Raw genomic sequence first — 18,547 nt, forward strand, 5'->3', positions numbered from 1 at the left:
ATCTCAGATAAAGAAAGGCTCTGAAAACCAAGTGGTAGATAAAAATCAAAGCAATCCTAGAGGGGACTGAAATAGTATTTTTCTTCTTGTAATCTGATATAGCAGGATTGGAATTCAGCTCAATAAAATGTTTTTCTATTATCGGATAATAAGCTGATACCTCCAGGTATTTCATTTTGCAGATATTGTAAATTTTAACCTTTTGTCCCCTACTCAGCAAATAAAGTACAGGGCATTAGAAATTGAGGATAGAAATAGAGGTTCTGAGTATTTAATATCAAAATATTCCATCAGGAGAGGTGCTAAAATGGCACTATAGAGCAATTAAAACACAATAGAATGAGCGCTTCCCACTTGTGCCAGGAACCGGTACATTAAAGTGGGGGCTGCATCCCCCCCTGTGACATGTGAAGGGTAAAACAGCTTCACAGAAACGTCTACAACAAAAATATAGTATTTTACAGTTAAGAGATGGTACTAAAAGTGTTTTTTCTATCACATTTGTAGAGGAGAAATGAAATACAAATAGCACTTCTGAAACTAAAGCACCACTTGTTATAGGTTGCATTGGTACTAGAGCACAGATGACTGATACAAGATGTTTGACAAGGACCTAATAATGACTACCATGAGTAAAAATTGCAGACTTGTTAAATTCAATCATGTGTTTATGGATTTTTGCGGTTTGGCAATCTTTAAGGCAGAAAGTTATTGTAGTAAGCTTGTTTTGTTAAGTTTAGTAGTGATACTGCTGAGGTACGGATGCTGTCAGTGTTTGTTCCAGCACTGACAATTATTAGCCACCAAGATAAACATTCCTCCAGCTTGGAATCAAACGTTTTTGCTGCCAGCCAAGGCTGTGAAAAGCTAGAGAAACAGTGAATAAACATGGTGGAGGAACAATGGTAAAAACTGTTAGTACTATAAGTTTGAACTTTGAGTAAAGAAAAAAGCTGAATCCAACCTTCAACTTTCCTCTGTATAGTGTTTGACTATATATATTTAAAGGCAAACTATTTTCAGTGGGAACTTGTAAATATAAAAATGCATTTGATTACTTGTATAACATAAGGCAATATTCATTATTGGCTTGCTTACTCCTCTGGGATTAACCATTTTCTCGCTTGGAGGAAGAATGGAGGACAACATTAGCAATTGGAATTTTTAAACTCCAGCTTAAAATATCAACTCACATGACACCAGAAACTTGGGATTATTATTTGTTAAGCCAGACGTTGAAAAGGATAATGATGAATACATATGGTAAGCTCACCTGCAGTTATTAAACTTTTTAACTGGCATTTCTGACAGTTTGCATCTCATTAGTTCAGTCCATAATTCTGGACAACATGATTTTAAGTGTTTAATTTGATAAAATACAGAAAAATACATTGTTAAATACAAGTTAATTTTTTATTTATCTCAAGAGTTAGCTTATTCAAGTTTTGAAGTCTACAAGCTTGCAACTGGTTTGGGGTTTAGGCTCAGGTAAACGCATTCCCAGACCCAACTTCTGAGTTAAGACGTGCAGAGCAGGGGTCTTCACGGTTACAAGAAGGTTGTGGGTTTTATTTCAGCCTTAGCTGTTTTCGCACAGGTTGGTTCCTTACACTGTCTAAACCCCTAATTGTTAGGTTTACTGGTCACTCTAATCAGATCCAGATCTCTGCTGGACACATAATCACTGAAATGAGGAAAACAGAGCTCATCACCCCAACTCTAAAGTATTTATAATGGCTCCCTGTATCTCAATAAATAGACTTTAAAATACTTTTGCTGGTTTATAAATCACTGAATGGCAACCAAAGTACATTAAAGACTGCAATATTAGTCTTTAAGACTACTCAGGTCTTCTGAATTAAGTCTACTCTTCAGAGTATCAGAACCAAACATGGAGAAGCAGCATTAAGTTTTCATGTGCCACTAATCTGGAAGAACGCTCCAAAAAACTGCAAAAATGCTGAAACCCTGCGTTCTTTTAAATTAAGAAAAGCCATTTGTTTAGAGTTGTGTTTGAATGTTCTGTGTTTAATAATTGAAATTGCCCTGATCAGATTGGTGTGAAAAATCTCATATATGGGTCAATAACATCATAACTGAGTCACCTTTGCCTGCTTTGTGAATGTACACTACTCTTCAAAATCTAACCAAGCTGATTCACCTTAATCTTTAAAAAAAGTTGGCTGTCTCCCTCAAACAAATGTGTAGATATAGGAACAGTTTTACCATGCAATGCAACATTCACATACATTCAAATAATTACCCACAAACAATTTTTTTTCTTGGGTTTGCCCTTCTGTTCTGAAATGCTATCAGGCAGTCTAAGATTTGATAAGGTTAAAAAAATGAGCTACTTAACATATATCATATGTAGGCACAATAACTGGTATCGGATAAAGTTACCTTGGTCCTACCAGACTTTGAAACTGTTCTTTACAGAATATACTTTGTTTCCAGTTCTTCCAGCAGTTTCCAAAGTAGAAAAAAAATCTCAAGGGGACTGTTCAGTTCCTGCTGTTTAAAAAAGCACATCAGACAATCCCTGTAATGGCCACCCATTCTTTACAGTGATGGATTTCCCACAGTGCAACAGCTCAGCATACCTTCCACAACTTTTTACTGTGTTCTGTTGCTAATCGCCCCCTGGGTTGAAAAACAATTTATTCAGGCTCTGAAAAATGAACATTAAGGAACACATATACTAAAAGAAAGTTTTGCTGTAACAAAGACGGACATTTGTTGAAGGCTGAACAGAGCTGAGTGGATGAATAGGAAAAAATAACACAAGAAAAAAGTGAGTTACATCATCAAAGACAAAAGGCTTTGGAAATAACATAAATTAGGCAATTTATATAATAATGTAAGAATTGTAAAAGCTAAGAGATAAAAGCAGGAACAAAGTGAATGTCTAAGGAGCAAAACAAAGAAAGACTTGAAAAATAACAAAGTGGGCTGTTATTTATCGAAATATGCAGTAAATTACAGCAGTGTTGGAACTGGCCTCAGCCTTTGTGGATAACAAACTGTCTTAAAAATAAATCATGTAAAAGAGGTAGATATAAAATAGCTAGTGATTATTTCTTTTATATATATATATATGTATATATACATATACATATACATATATATATATGTATATATATATACATATATATATATATACTGTATATATATATATATATATATATATATATATATATATATATATATATATATATATATATATACTGTATATATTTGTCATAATACCATCCTGCCTGACTACTTGAATTACTCTAATAGTAAATTATTCAACAGTGATTTAATTTAAACTTTATAACTCATTTTGATCTCAGTCAAAATGGGTGATCATGAATTTTTTGGATGCAATACACTGAAGATGAACTATTACTTAAATCATTTAACGAGGTTTTGAAAAAAAAAAAAAACACACACACACACGCACCCCCCCGCACACACGCACAATGAAGTAAATGCTTTGCTAAAGTTTAGCCAAAGGCAAAGGCATGTATACGAGGGCCCAAGGAAACCATGGATACCAGGAATATTCTATATTTACAATTTAATTGTTATTAATCATGTTGAATTGTAGATCAGAAAAATGAAAATGTTTGTAAATATTATAGAAGTTATTAAGAAAAATAAAAGAGCACTTCTGGAAACCTGGTATTCTTCTTAATCAGGAAGATGCATTCATTAATTACTTCATTATAATACATAACAAGTCTAGCTATTGAATGTATGCAACAATTTATAATGCTGATTTAGTTTCTTTTAAGTTTCAAATAGTGTTAGGTCTATTACCTGACATTCTCGCTGGACAAAACTAAGAACACAGAGAGACGGTTAAATTTCTAACAATGGAACGGAGAACTCTGCCCCGGGACAACTCCTTATCTCTGTTCAGTTCTAGCGTGCTCCTTTGCAATTGTATATTTATTACATTGAGGCGTGGTTTAAGTTACAAATCATTTGCATAGAAGGTGCGGCAAACACAAAACACAGCTGACAACACAGAGTCAGTCACAAGTCACTACTTAAATAATGGTGTCATCCTGCTTTTCCAGTTCCCGAGATTCTCTGGGTCAGCTCCCGACCGCCTGTGAGTCGTAAACTTCAGTTCTCGTGTCCCTTTAGGTCATAAAACTTTGACCCTTAGTCTTTGATGTCCTCTCCTGTTAGGTGTCACTCTTATCTCCAGGCCATCTGTCTCCCAATTCGGCTTGCTTCCTGCTGCTAAAGGCACACACACTCCAAGAGCAGACCATAGATTCTCACAGTCCTATGTATTTATATTTGTAATTAAAATAAAAACCTATCAAATAGATATCTTAAATTATAATTCCAATACTGTAAGTAAGTGTGTCCTTGTAAGAAGGAATTCAAATTAATTTCTTAAATAATAACTACAGAGAAAGGACCACCAGTCATGAAAGCTGATGAAATTACAACAAAGAAAATTGGAAACTGCAAACATCAATTGCCATGGATCAATGGGAAAAAAAATAATGAGCATATTACAATAGTGAATCACTTAGCAATTAAAACTTGCCTCAAAAGCAACAAAGCACAAGTATGTGTTAGATTATTAATGGTTTAAAACATTTGACCAAAAGTAAGTAAAAGAGTAAGGTAATGAGTTCCACATCTAGGTTGCCATGGCCCAAAAAATGTTTAAATCTGCCTCAGAATTAAAGACTTACATTTTCAGACTTCTGTGAACCTAGCTATAACTTATTGCCAGACACCATTAAAGATGCTCCTTTAATGCTAATCTTAGAGCTATTGTGCACTTTAATCACCATACTTCACTTGAGAGACTTGAATGATCTATATTTATTGTGCAGAAGATGAACAAAGGTTTTAGATTGTTGTCTTGTGAGTTTGTGATGTTATTATAAAATAGCAAACAACAGGAAGAGTGATCTGAGGTTTGTAAAAACTGTTTATAATTACAAAGCACACAAATAAAAATCCAAGTTTGACTGTAAAATACCTTCATTTAACTTTCTTATCATTGCTTTCGGACAAAGCTCCACTACTCTGCCCTTCAGATACACAACCACAGTCCTCGTGGTACAGTGATTCAAAGAAAAACTTACATTTATCATAACAGTGAGACTTTGCAAATTAACATTTGAAAAAGCCAAATTCAAAATCAAACTTTTGGCTCAGCAATGGTTTGGAGAACAAATTTGCACATAAAAGCGCCACAGCTTTCATGATTGAGAAAAGATTGACTGGTCATCTTTTACACTTTTAACTATAATCGGTTTGCATTGGGGAAAATGGATCATGCTAAACGTTGGAAAATTATGAAGCCAGTGATCCTGACGTTTTGCACCAAACATTAAACATGAAAGGAGGATGATCCTGCATCTCAAAATCCAGAACGAACCACTGCTACAGGTGCAAGCTGGAGGTTTTGCATGTGGGCTTCACAGTGGCCCAACCTAAAAACTGTTGAAAATCTGTGGATGGACATCAAAAGAGCAGCACATGCAGAGCAGCCAAAGAGACTAACAGAGAGGCTTTTTGAAAGAGGTTCTGTGAAAATCTTCCAAGCTAGAAATGGAGAAAAATCAGCTTGCAACAAAAAGCTTTGACAAGCTGTGATATGGACCAAACAAGAGCAGGGCATACGTTTACTTGGCAACGATGTTTGCTATTTTAAAACTAAAAGATGAAAATAAAAAGTACCCTTGCTTGAAACTTAAAAGGAATGCGTCATCCTGAGCTTTAGACATCTGGAAATCAAATCTGAGTTCTCCTCAGCCACAATAAGCCCAGTTGTCTGTTTTTCTGTTAAAGCATTGTGGGGGACCTTTTAAAGACAGTCTCTCATGTTGTGATGAGATCTCACATTAACTATAATGGTAAGGCATTTTGACAGTTAGGCATGATGCAATGAAGGAGAGGAAAGTTTTTACAAAGTGAAATAATATACAAATAAAAATATGAGAAGTGCGGCATGCATTTGTATTCAACCTCTTTTACCTTAATACTTTAAAATAAAATGCAGTGCAACCAATTGGCTTAGGATGGGGGTATTATGTAAAATCAACTTTTTTTTACCATTATATTTTATTGTAATGTTATTCACTCATCAAAAACATTCCTGAAATGTTGCTTAGATTTTTTCATTCAATGTTTGACAAATCCTTAAATCTCCCATGGGTGCCATTCAGGGGTACATAAACACTTATACAAACTGCTATCTATTTACCCAAAGCTCCTTGGTATTTCAGGTTCCAACCAAGCTTCCGCCTCACAGGGCACCCCTCCCCCAGATCTTCCCCTCATAGCTCCACCAGACGTGGCAGGAGTAATGAGAAAACACCTGATGTAACATGGCAGTTTCCAGTTTTTCAAAAATATTTCCACAGTCTTGATCGTCAATATCTCAGAAATTACACATCCATATACTTTCTACTCTTTAACAAGGCTGGGGACCTCTGATGTAGGGGACACAGCAAACAGCAAACATTGCATGTATCCTCTAAGTAGAGGATACATACAAATTGTTATGTGTGGAAGAAAACCAACATTGCTCATCACCCTGAACACATCATTAGGGCAAAAAAATCTAAATATGGCAGTGCCAGCATCATACTGTGCTTTTCTTTAGAATAGGACAACGAAACTAAAAAAGCTGTTAGGGGTTGTCCAGCATGACAATGACTTAAATTTGCAATCAGGGCAACAATGCAATGGACTAAACATGTGGTTCCCAAGCCTGGTTGTCAGAGTCCACTGCCCTTCATGCTTTAGGTGTTTCTCAGCTGCTGCATACCTGATTCATATAGATGGGCGATTTACTGGTTGGCATGCAAAGGAGGTAATGAAATCATTTGAAACATGTGTGCTAGAGCAAAAACACATGTAAAACAAATAAATTGTGGGCACCGAGGATCAGGATGGAGAACCTCTGGTCTTAATATAACCAAATTCATGAATTAGAAAGACCCAGTCAAAGCCCAGGACTAAATCTAATTGATAATGTGATGCAATTCTTAAACTTCCAGATCCACTATCCAATCTAATCTTGGGCTATTTTGTAAAAAGTAATGGTTCATGGCGGTGTAAATCTGGGCGATATCCCAAAAGACTTGGAAAAAGTCAAAAAGACCAACTTTAGCTTTAAATGAAGCATAAATTAGTTCTTTAAAGTGGGTTGAATACATACACATCACAAAGGACACTTCTCACCCCGGACATTCTCTGTTCACACTGCTGCCTTCAGGCAGAAGATACAGAGCAATCAGAACAAGAACCAACCATCAACCGAATTGTGAGGCAGTTATTTTTTGTTTTTAAGCATATGCACTGACTGATGGCGCCTTTTAAATTTCGTTGTTCTTGTGACAATGACAATAAAGATTTATCTATCTATCTATCTATCTATCTATCTATCTATCTATCTATCTATCTATCTATCTATCTATCTATCTATCTATCTATCTATCTATCTATCTATCTATCTATCTATCTATCTATCTATCTATCTATCTATCTATCTATCTATCTATCTATCTATCTATCTATCTATCAGCAGGCCAAATTGTTTATGTTTGGTGTTTACTTGAAATCATATTGAAAGGCATGTTTCTCTCTTCCATTTCACAGTTGTCATATTTTACCTACAACTGCCACAAGAAAGCCCCCACAAATAGAATGAGGTTTGTAATTGCAACTTAATACAATGTGATCAAGTTGAAGGGGTATGGAAACTCAGCACTGCAAACCATAAAGAAGGTTTTTAAAATTTGCTTCACATAAAACATGAAATACCTGGTACTACTAAAAGTAATGAAGTGTAAAGGAATCAATTAGCAACTTTTACAAAAGCACTCTCTTCCCCTCTTCCCCTCACAGAGGCTGAGTGTTATTTAATTTATATGTCATATAAATATTTTTGAGTTTTATTGCAAATTTGCAAAAACCTAAATTTTCTTAGAAGTGATAGTACATATGATTTTCAGTCCTACATGAAATATTGTTGTGTGGGATTATATTTTTAAATCAATCTTGATTAATAAATTATTTCACACCTCAGTTGTGCACCATTCCCTTCTAAAACCTTCTAATCCAATTAATGCTGTCACATATCCCAACTGAAGACTGTCCTTGTTTTACTCTTTTACATTGAGAAACAGAAAGGAAAACTGTCTATTCTATTTAAAAGTCACACAATCTTGGTTTCTGTCTTGAAACTAGTCCATAAAGCAAAGCATTCAAACTAATGAAATGCAATGCTTACTCATCCAGTTCATTTTAACTTCCCCTTTCTTGTCTATTTACAAGAAAAATAGCAGCTAAGAAAAAAATCTACCAAGATTCCTAAAATTTATTCACAAGGAAAAGAAAATTATTTACTCATGACTGTGACCCAGTGACACAACAATCCCTTAGCTCTCACGATATTACAGAAAAAAATATTGCCAAGTACTTTCACTAAGCTTTTTAGGAAGCTTTTTCAAACTCAGCTCTGCTACCAGAGTCTTCAAAACCTCCTCACTGTGGAGACCGATGATTTTACATGCCACATTCAATCTGAGAAGTGAGCAATCTATGTGACCTGTGAAGGGCACAAACCAGACAGGCCTCTTCCACAGCAATATTCCTTCTCATGTCGAGGCAGAGAAAATGATCACATGCAGCGTCAGAGTAATCAGGGTGTCTTACCTCATCTTGGTATATGAAGAAAAGCATGATGGAGATAATTTCCAGGAAAAAGATAAGCAGGAGAAGGATAAAGAACTGTGAAGAAATGAGAGAAGGACTTTATGAGACATTATTTTAGCAATATGTGAAAAACATCTTTTGGGGATAACAAACATGTGCCAAAGCAGAAAAATTAGGACCATAAGAGCGAACAGAACAGAATGGCTAGGTGATTTACAGTTGTCCTCTACACACTTTTGAATTTGTAAAAGGAGCCACATTTTATTCTCCACCAGTCCTCACCAACCCTGCCTCACTTTAGTGGCGAGGTTAAGCTGTTTGATGGGTCATACATCTTCCTGCAGGCTCATTTGAGTGTTTAAAACAGTTACGAGCTCATCCATCAACTCCTGTGCTTCAGCACAGCTCTGATTCTCACAGATACAAGATGACTCACCGAGCACAGAGGAGGAAAATATTTCCAGAGACAACAGTACAGTTTTTCCAAGGGGTCACTAAATGAACTCAGCATAGGGATAGTACTACCAAAGTCTCTACAAAAAGAACTACATATCAGTTTTGAGCTCGAAGAGCCCAGGTTGCAGGTTGGTTTACACAATATTGAACCAAACTGTCAGAGATTTTCTCATAACTGTGTCAGTAATTTCTATCCTGGTTTATGAATTATAGAGAAATAATTATGCAATCACTACTCTGGTAGCAGCATTTGCACCTCATTCATGATGTGTGACCAGCGTGTATTGTCAAGTCTTAGTTATGAGAGACTTTGAAGCAGGATCTTCCATGCTGACCACATGCTGAGACTGCTACATTGTCACACCCACATCGATTGGCAGCACTCCAAGTAATTTATTGTAGCGCTCATCTGATGTGGCAGAAATGTGATTCACATCACTTCCTTGGTCCAACTGGATAGAAAAGGATCTAGCAGATCTGCTGTAATGAACAATTCATTATCCCCACACAATTAATGCGGTGCCACGATCAGGTCCTCAGCACATGCAGATTGGTATCCACTGTGCTCCCCGTGGAATAGGAATTCCAGCACAGACACCGAATTGCCCCTAGACTGGTTGCTGATAGACCCAAAGAAAGCAAAACATGTTTATAACACTGTCTGTGATGGGAAGCCACACAGGGTAAGATCTGCACCTCACCACAACCTTGTTTCACTTTCGTTTACTTTGTATTTTAAATGTATCACTCATTCTCCAATATATTGTTTCTTAGCTTATTTTTCCATCACACCCGATAATGTCTATACGGAGTGCACACATATCAACAGTGGAAGGTCAAAATTCAAAATTTTATGTTATATTAATATCTTTCTTTGAGTTATCTGAGTGTTTTCACTTCTCCCTCCTGGCTGGCAAAATGTGTGTTTAAGGGCTGAGATTCCTGAAGCGCTGCTGACAGCCTCAAAGGACCGAACCACATGCTTCATTTCTTTTATTGAACACCTGTGTAAGTGTTGGATTGTGAAATATTTTTCATACTTTTGGGTTAAATAAAAACCCACTTTTTGAATTAAACACCAGTGTCCTCCATGCTGTACTGCCTGGTCCTTGACACTGTCCAAGAGATGACTTGCTATTGTATTTAGTAATGATGGAAGAAAACAAATGAGCAGTGAATGGGTTGTGACACAATTGTACATTTGGAGGTAAATTAAAATATTTATTTTTAATTAAAATATTTATCCGAATTCGTTACCCACAGTTAGACTGAAACTGAAGGTGACGATGCATGTATAGGACTGAGTGTCCCACTCAGTTAAAAAGCTTTTATTTTGTTTCACAAGAAATGCATTAAGGTGAAAAAACAAAACAAAGCAATCTTGCAGAACATGTGTAGTGTTTTAATCAACATAAAATGCTGGAACCGTGAGATAACCATCTCTCATGCTCCCAATAATCCTTACAACAACTGAGCTCAATAATCTAACATAAGACATAAAAATTTTCTGTCTTTTTCAAAATGTTGTGCGACTGTAAAACACATTTTGGATAGAGTTTGTTCAGTGTGTGGAATACTCACAGTTGATCTGTATGATTTGAGATTTGATGAGTGTGCAAAATATACTCTGAAGTTCAGGCCAAAATGTAGTTTTAACAATGACTGCAGGAAAAATTCAAGAAACAATATTACACTGTAGATGCCGTAGGTGAGCAAAACTGGACCACATGCAGAATACAACAAAGAGCTCAATGATAGAGCTCTTTATTTCAAAAAGGAAGAAAAAAAAATCAAGCCAAAAAATTCTGCCAAGCCAACCATTCAAAATGATACAAAAAGGAAACTGAACAGGGTGAGAAAACACGAAGGGAACAGTGAGAATCCGACAAAGAACAAAGCCAGCTGAGGAGATTATATATTGGTGGTTGATGACTTGGCAGCAGTAACAAGATCAGGGAAGTTGAGGACAACTAAACACTACGCCACAAAGAAACTGAACATGAATACACAAACAAGTCTCAAACATTAAGTCAAGCAGCAATTAACTTTAACAGGTCCTAACAAAAATTAAGTTTGATGACAACTTAACAAGTTTCAATTTATTAAAGTGTTTATATTGTATTTTTGTAATGGCTAAAAGTAGTTTAGGTGTGATTTATTAACATTATCATACAGCACCATTTGTTTCATAGTCATGCACATGAGGTTGCCAGAGAAAATCAGACCCAGTACTTATTAATAATTCAGGCCAGTTTGTAAGGACAAACCATTTTCTCAAGCTGTATTCTAAAAGATTATGTGAAATCCATTTGTTCATCTGACACATTTGAAGACCATAAAAAAGACATAAAAGCAGTATCTGTAGCAGAGCCCTAGCTATTCAAATTCACAGTGAACATGGTCATATTTGTGCTATGATTAAAGCAGTTTGTTTCAGCTGATGCTGAGAATATTTATTTATCAATACTCATAAAGCTTTTTTAGTGTAACTTCTGTTTAAACAACTTTGTTCTACCACAGTGAGTCTTAAAAGACTAAATCTCAAATGCTTAACATTTCAAATAATTTAAGTACAACAAGAACCCAAGCGGAACCCAGAGGTTCTTATTGGTTCTAAAAATAATTTAGTTAAATCACAGTTCTAATGTAAATAAGTATGTATGTATTGTTGTTTATGTTTGAAAAATTTTGTTCAGCTCTTTTTGAATTCCTTGGAGTTTGGAGACCTTGGTTGTTGTTTTCACTTTCTTATTACAAATGCTGGTGTAGACACAAATATATACTGCTCAAAAAAAATAAAGGGAACACTTTAAGTGTTGAACACCTGTTTAAGTGTTCCCTTTATTTTTTTTGAGCAGTGTATATTTCCTTCATTCACTTTCCTTTGTGAAACATTATTATTAGCTAAATGTTTATGTAATTTTATTATAGATTTATTGACACTGGTTAGACTTGCAAGCAAAAATTCACTGAGTTCCTCTCAACTTGCAACTGGTAGCACCTTCAGATACTCTGCACTTCATGTCTCTAGGCAGGATTCACTCCATCAGGAGATGTTTGAAATGGTGTGTAAACCACACCACCGCATGGCATTGACTGACTCACAAGGTGACAAATGATACAGAGTCAGTTAATCAGTTGCTACTCTGTTTGAGAAATCTATAACTGAAGGTAGCTTAAAGGCAACCTGCATGTGGTTTTGTAAACCTGTAACTGACTTACAATACTCCCCCTACTTTTTGTTGCTGGTAAATAATAAATCATTCTTTTTGCCCACCCATTATGAACTATTACTTTCCTTTTGTCCTGCCTGAACTGAATAGCCAGAATTACAACAACAGGGTAGCTGCAGACTTTATGGTATTTTGCAAATAAAGCTGTTAGAAAAAAAAAATAGCGTTTAAGTAAAATAATATTACAGTTGTAACAGTGAGACAAAGAAGCAGGAGATCATAAAAGTGGATTTCTCGTGTTTCAAGATGTGTTTTAGTCTTTTTTTTTTTTTTTCAAGGGTATCATGTCATTGTGTCCTTTGTGTATTCCAGGCTTTTCCTTGACAGTGGATTTGACTGTTGCTACTTCACAGGACTGGCATGGAGCAGGGCTGTCAAAGGCCCCCAAGGTCTTTTTGGCTGCCCCTGCATGAATGAATCACTTCATGTGGAAAGGATGAAAGTCTCAGTGACAACGCTGCAAGGCAAGAGAACAACTAGGTAACAAGACAATGGCAGCGTAAAACCCACGCTGTGTTTGACGCCGTGATCTTTTCAGATGCTCTTAAAAAAAGACAGAAAAAAACATCTGAAAAGATATTCTAATATCATCTCAGGCTTTACTGTCTGTGGAAGAAATTTTCAGGTGTTTGAGTTAAACTATCGACATATGCTCTAATGTGGTTTTAAAAGCTGAACTATAGGCCATGCAATGTCAGTATTGAATAAAAACTCTTAACGGTTTTACCTGTCTGGAGATAACTGACATTTGTAGTCCAGACACGGAAAGAACCCAGTGGAAAAGTCATGTCTGATACATGACATTTTCCCTTTTTGTGATCCTATTGTGTGAAGGTCAAAAAAATAACATCAGGCTGGTGTTGGCCGTAGGCATCAGAAGCTTCCCTTTGGATTCTGCTGTTTTCTTGCATGCTGCTAAAATAAGAAAAAGTCAAAATAAACTGACAGCAGGAGTTGCCACAGGAGCAGCTAGCATGATGTTTGTCCTATCAATAACTGAAGGTTATAAACCAACATGTGACTAAATGTATTAGGATCACATTTATGCAAATGTCAGATTGTTTTGTAACTAGATTTTCTGCAATAGACCCACACAAAAAGGGCTTAGTTGTGAAGTAGAAAGAACATTATTTTTAGAAAGAATAAGCATTTGACGAGTCGGTCATTAATTCAGTCATCCTGAATCGATAAAACACCTTTGGCTCCAAGTCTTTTAAGGTATGTCTCTACAAATTCTACATATCTAAAAACTGACATCCACTTGATGTGCAAAGTTATTTTTCCACCTCACATAGTTTTGTGTATGTGGGGCAAAAACGTTCAGCCTTGGCCTCATCTGACCAGAGCACAATTTTTCTCACAGTTGGTTTATCCCATAAATTTGTCTCATACCAATGTGCAAACATAACATTTTTAAGGCTAAGTTGTAGATCTTCTCCTATTAATACTCTGGTTACCTAATTAATAACATAAGATCCCCTAATCAATACATACAATTGAAAGAAATGATTCCCCAGCCTGGTAGATGGCAGACTCATGATAGCTTTGAAGGTGTGCCATCATTTTTCTTTTAATTTACAGATGACAGAACATATCCCATCTTGGAAAACAGTTTTATAACCAAATTCAGTTAAAAATCTCCACAAATGTTGCTATAACAGGTTTGCAATGATCACTAACAACTCTACTTAACTAATTAATGGACTTTTGAAGGCAGTCACTCTTGATTTTCTTTGTGGGAGAATCAGAGTAAATGGGGCTGCATGCAGATGCCTGCCACTCTTTTTAGATTGTTATTTTTGAAATAAATATGAGAGCAATGTATCCTTTACATTACACTTCACAATAATGTACAATAATGTACTTCTTTGTTCCAAAACTTGATCAGCAATGTATCTTTAAGCAAAGCTGTATGGTCACTAATGAACAAAAATCAACGATTCATTTAGTAAATCAGGGCCACACCATTAATTTTTTTTTATTAGATTGGATCTCGATCACAAGAACTCACTCTCCTTTTGGCTCAGGTTCTTACATAACCCCTAAATGAAAGATCTGGCTCTGATGTTGCTAAATATTGATCTCCCTGATCATGCTAACTGCTAACTTTCTCACTTTAAATTAAATAGGTTGAAGACAGCACATTTATAATTACTTGGCTTATTAACTGCTACTGGTGGACAATACTCCATTTTAATTGAAGTTTATAAATTGAAATTTATGCAAATTTTCAAACTCAGAGGGCAACAAATCCTAGTAATAATGCTCTGCTGGATCTTCAAGCTGTGAATTTGAGACAGTTCCATTTTTTTTTACCAAACAGGGAATAAAAGAAAGTTGGACTAGTTGTAAATTGTTTGCAGTTTATTTCCAGCTTGTTCCAGAGTTTTAAACCGAGGGTAATTAATTACACCCCAGAGTAAAGAAACATTGTAAGTATGAGAACTGATACTACCACTTGAAAAACAAACAGTTTCAACCCCTGTGGTGCACTGAATATTTCCCATTATTTTGCTCTTTATAGGGAATTTAACTCCTCTGGGTTTGAGACAATAGAGCCATGAACGACATTCAGGTTTTATAATATACTAGAGGAAAGCTATCAAATCAGCTTAAGGAATTCCAAGCTGCTGCATTGAATGGCTTTTTATTATCAAAGAGGCTGCATGAACTGACTGTAAATGATTAAAAAAATCCTTTGTGAGACACAGGCGTACGGATGGCAATAATGAAAGCAATCACAATATAACAATTAAATCAAAAGCAACACGACTGAACAATTTCTTTCTAATTAATGTAATTTTATAATTTCCCACCCAGAGGGTGAAAATATATTTTTTGAAGAATTAATTATTAAGCTGTTCCCTAACAAGACTTTCCTGAGAAAATTCTTTGTGTGCCAGACATACAAAAAGATTAAATATATTACCATAAGTTTTATTTTTGAAAAACTTTCAACTTGAAGTTTGTGTCAAAGGAAATTGTATTTTTGGGAATTGTAATGAAGCAAGGAAATAGCATTGCAGACTGTAACAAGATTAATGCTGTATTATATCACATTAATGTTCATAAAGTCTTGTATCTTTTGCAAATTAATCTGAAGAATGAATGTTTTTCCATTATAGGGGCCCCTGAATGCTACCCTAAAATAAATCACAATAATCTTTGTATGTTCCAAAGAGTTGAGAATTATTTAAAATTAAAGGAAACCAAGGGCTTCAGTAATAAAGTGTTGCCATTGACTTACTTAAAGTGTACACTGGACAGATTGCAAATAACTTTCTTATGTCATTTGTCCTTGAAAACAGTCTCAAAGGAGGGGAATGGGTTCCTAAAGACTTTCGCAGCCATTCTCACTACATTGTCAGACAGTCTCCTTGCAGTTACTGCAGGATGTGAAGCCACTTGTCAAGATGCTCTCAGCAGTGCCCTACTAAAAGTTGATGAGGACAGAAATGGGAATTCACATTCGCTCCAAAGGATGTGGCTTGTTGTTCAACTTTATTGGCTTGCTGTCGGTTCTTAAAACTTTAAGAAAGATCTCAAGGGATGTAAGACTCCAAAAATATAGAACTATCTTCTTCAGAGGAACTGATGATGTAGATTAATGAATATTTAGCTATTTTTCTGGGGCCAACAATGATGTACTTTGACATTTAATGACTACACACATTTAAAAAAGGTGCAGCAGCCCATAATGTATTCTCAAAAATAAAGCAGCTGGGAGTATAATTTTTAATAATTCTCTACACATCTAAAAAAAATCATCTAATAAAAAGATTCTGAATATGCCTGTTTTAGGTACTGATTTTTTTTGTTTGTTTTTTCCCAATCTGTCTTCCTGTTCTGTGTTAGAATGTGATGTCTTCTTTAGAGAAGACCTTTGAGTGCTCTCTGCATGCTCCTCCAAGATTTGCTGCCTCCGAGGGTCTGAAATGAGAAGCGCTGGATCCTGGATCCCATCTGGCAGTTTTACAGACCTGTTTTTCCAATGCCGGCAGCACTTTTGTTTTTCTCTGGCTACCTAAACATTTATATTCAAAGCAGCATGTGCTCTTTCTGTGAATCAGCTTGTAAATATCTGTGTATAATTCGTATGCTGTCAAAGCACATGTGTGTGTATGTGTTTTTGAATATAACCCCTGTCATAACATAAGGGCTCACTACTCTGAGGATTTTCTGGCTGAATAGTCTGGCTTTGTAGAACATCCATAAAAAACATAATGATGTTAAAATTAATGGTGCAGATTTTTTTTCAGATCAAGCAAAAGAAAAAAAAAGATCAAAATAACTTCCTTGTCGCAACTATGAGACATGAACTTTGGTAAGGAAACAGCATTCATCATAATTCAAGCAGATCAGGCTCCATTCTGCAACAGTAATTTACAAAATGGCCATGACGTCGCCTTAATTTGCCTGTCTTGAAGGAAAATGTTGGCAATCTTTTCTCAGTAACATGCAGTATCAGTATTAAGCATTATTTTGTACTTATATATGGAGATGTGGATCACTCAACCTGATCTCAGACAAGCGGATAACAATGGATATAATAAGAAGTTCTTAAAATTCCAGTGTACAGCCGTTCTTTTCCTGCAGAGGTAATGACAACCATCTGCTCTGCTTCTTTATCACACATGTAGTCCCAGATCATCAGTAGCTGTGGAAGTGTGTTTGATTAATTGGGATGACAACAAACACACGTTTCAGCATCATGCCCTTTACCAATGAGGATTTGAAATTTGTCACTGAATCCTACTTTAATCTAATCAGCCACAGTCCATGAATACTTCTTTGTACCCCCTTGGTTCCTTGTTTCCTTCTGTTTAGGCGCCAATAATACTTTGAAGTTGTTTCTTATCCACTTCAATCCCATGTCCCTGCAGATTTTTACAACATGGTCACAAGTTGACTCGTGTTTCTGCTTATTTGTCTTTCACTTCTGTGTATTTTCTGTTTTCAAGGCTCATCGCTGTCCTGATGCTTTGATGTCTTTGTTGGTTTAACTGGACATATTCCTTTAACTACAGACTGTGAGGAATTATCTTTTGCCACACTACTGATTCACCATCTTTCCATTGTTTTAACTGACATGCATATAATTCTGCCTTGTTTTCTGTCATTCAGCCTGATGCAAAAGCACTTCAAATTCTATAAAGACTCTTTGACTTGTAGGCTAATTTGCATAGCTAGGCACATGCATGTAAAGTGCAAGAAGTCTTTTTTTCCCCCCAACTAATATAACTTAATTTGTATTTCTGGGATACACCTTACGCTACCAGAATTCAGTTTTTCAATTAAAGAATTGTGTGCCATATCAGTTTTTTATGCTAAAATAATTAAACACCTTTGAGTAGCGCTTCTATAGTTTTTGCCCGGAGCTGCAGAAACACTGAAGGCTGCAGGGACCATTTTCTTTTGAGCAGTTTTCTTCTGTTTTAGATTTAGCTTTCATGCTTGTCTTTGTGTTTCAATATTTTCACACAGGTAGAAGAGCACTATATCTAGGAGAATAGTTTACTTTAGTAATTTTGACCTTGGTTTGCCTTTAAGATGTTGCTTTGTTTTTGTAGTTTTTTAAAATTATTATTCAATCCTGGACATTTTGCACCTCTGTAAGTCTATGTAAATAAATTGCTGACTGTATTTAATCAGTGTAATCTGATGGGGCTTACTTATGGTAAATATTCAATCATTTTGGCTTATGAACTAGTTTGATCTGAAAATGTAATAAGATGAAACATTTGATCACAAAAACATCCCTACGTCTCCCTGACTAAATGAATAGTTTTCTAAGATACCTGACTTTGTGGGGAATTGTGAGCAAGAAAAACATAAATGGTTCTTTTTTTGACCTCAAGACCTCGGGCATTTTTTCATAGCTGCATAATACAAAGAATTTAACCCAAACAAAGACATTTGAATTCTAGACAGATACTACTGACATTGGTAATGAAGTGTGTGATTATGCTAGTGCATTAGAGGAGATTCAAAGCGGTGCTTTTCAAAGCCGAGGGTTCTTGTTGTGGTGAGCTGGTGTCCTGCAGGTTTTTGTTCCATTACACTTTCTGTTCGATGAGAGTTAATGAGCCACAGCTGGTCTATTTCTAACTGACGCCTTCAGGGAGGAACATAAAGCTACAGGACATCGACTCTGGAGAAACAGAACACTGCTA

At 35.8% G+C, this 18,547-nt stretch overlaps 1 protein-coding gene across 4 annotated transcripts in view; it reads right to left on the reverse strand.

Moving 5' to 3' along the window:
* tspan4a (tetraspanin 4a) overlaps positions 1-18,547 on the reverse strand; it is a 180,498-nt gene that overhangs the window by 47,830 nt on the left and 114,121 nt on the right. For 3 of the 4 annotated variants that reach the window (XM_032560620.1, XM_032560618.1, XM_032560621.1), the window contains one exon: positions 8,686-8,760. The exons of the other annotated variant lie outside the window; for it this stretch is intronic. In XM_032560620.1, coding sequence (XP_032416511.1) covers positions 8,686-8,760 — 75 coding nt within the window. The remainder of the gene's footprint in view (positions 1-8,685; positions 8,761-18,547) is intronic. 4 annotated transcript variants of the gene reach the window in all.

The sequence above is a fragment of the Xiphophorus hellerii genome, chromosome 4 (genome assembly GCF_003331165.1).
Source record: "Xiphophorus hellerii strain 12219 chromosome 4, Xiphophorus_hellerii-4.1, whole genome shotgun sequence".
Lineage (NCBI taxonomy): Eukaryota > Metazoa > Chordata > Actinopteri > Cyprinodontiformes > Poeciliidae > Xiphophorus > Xiphophorus hellerii.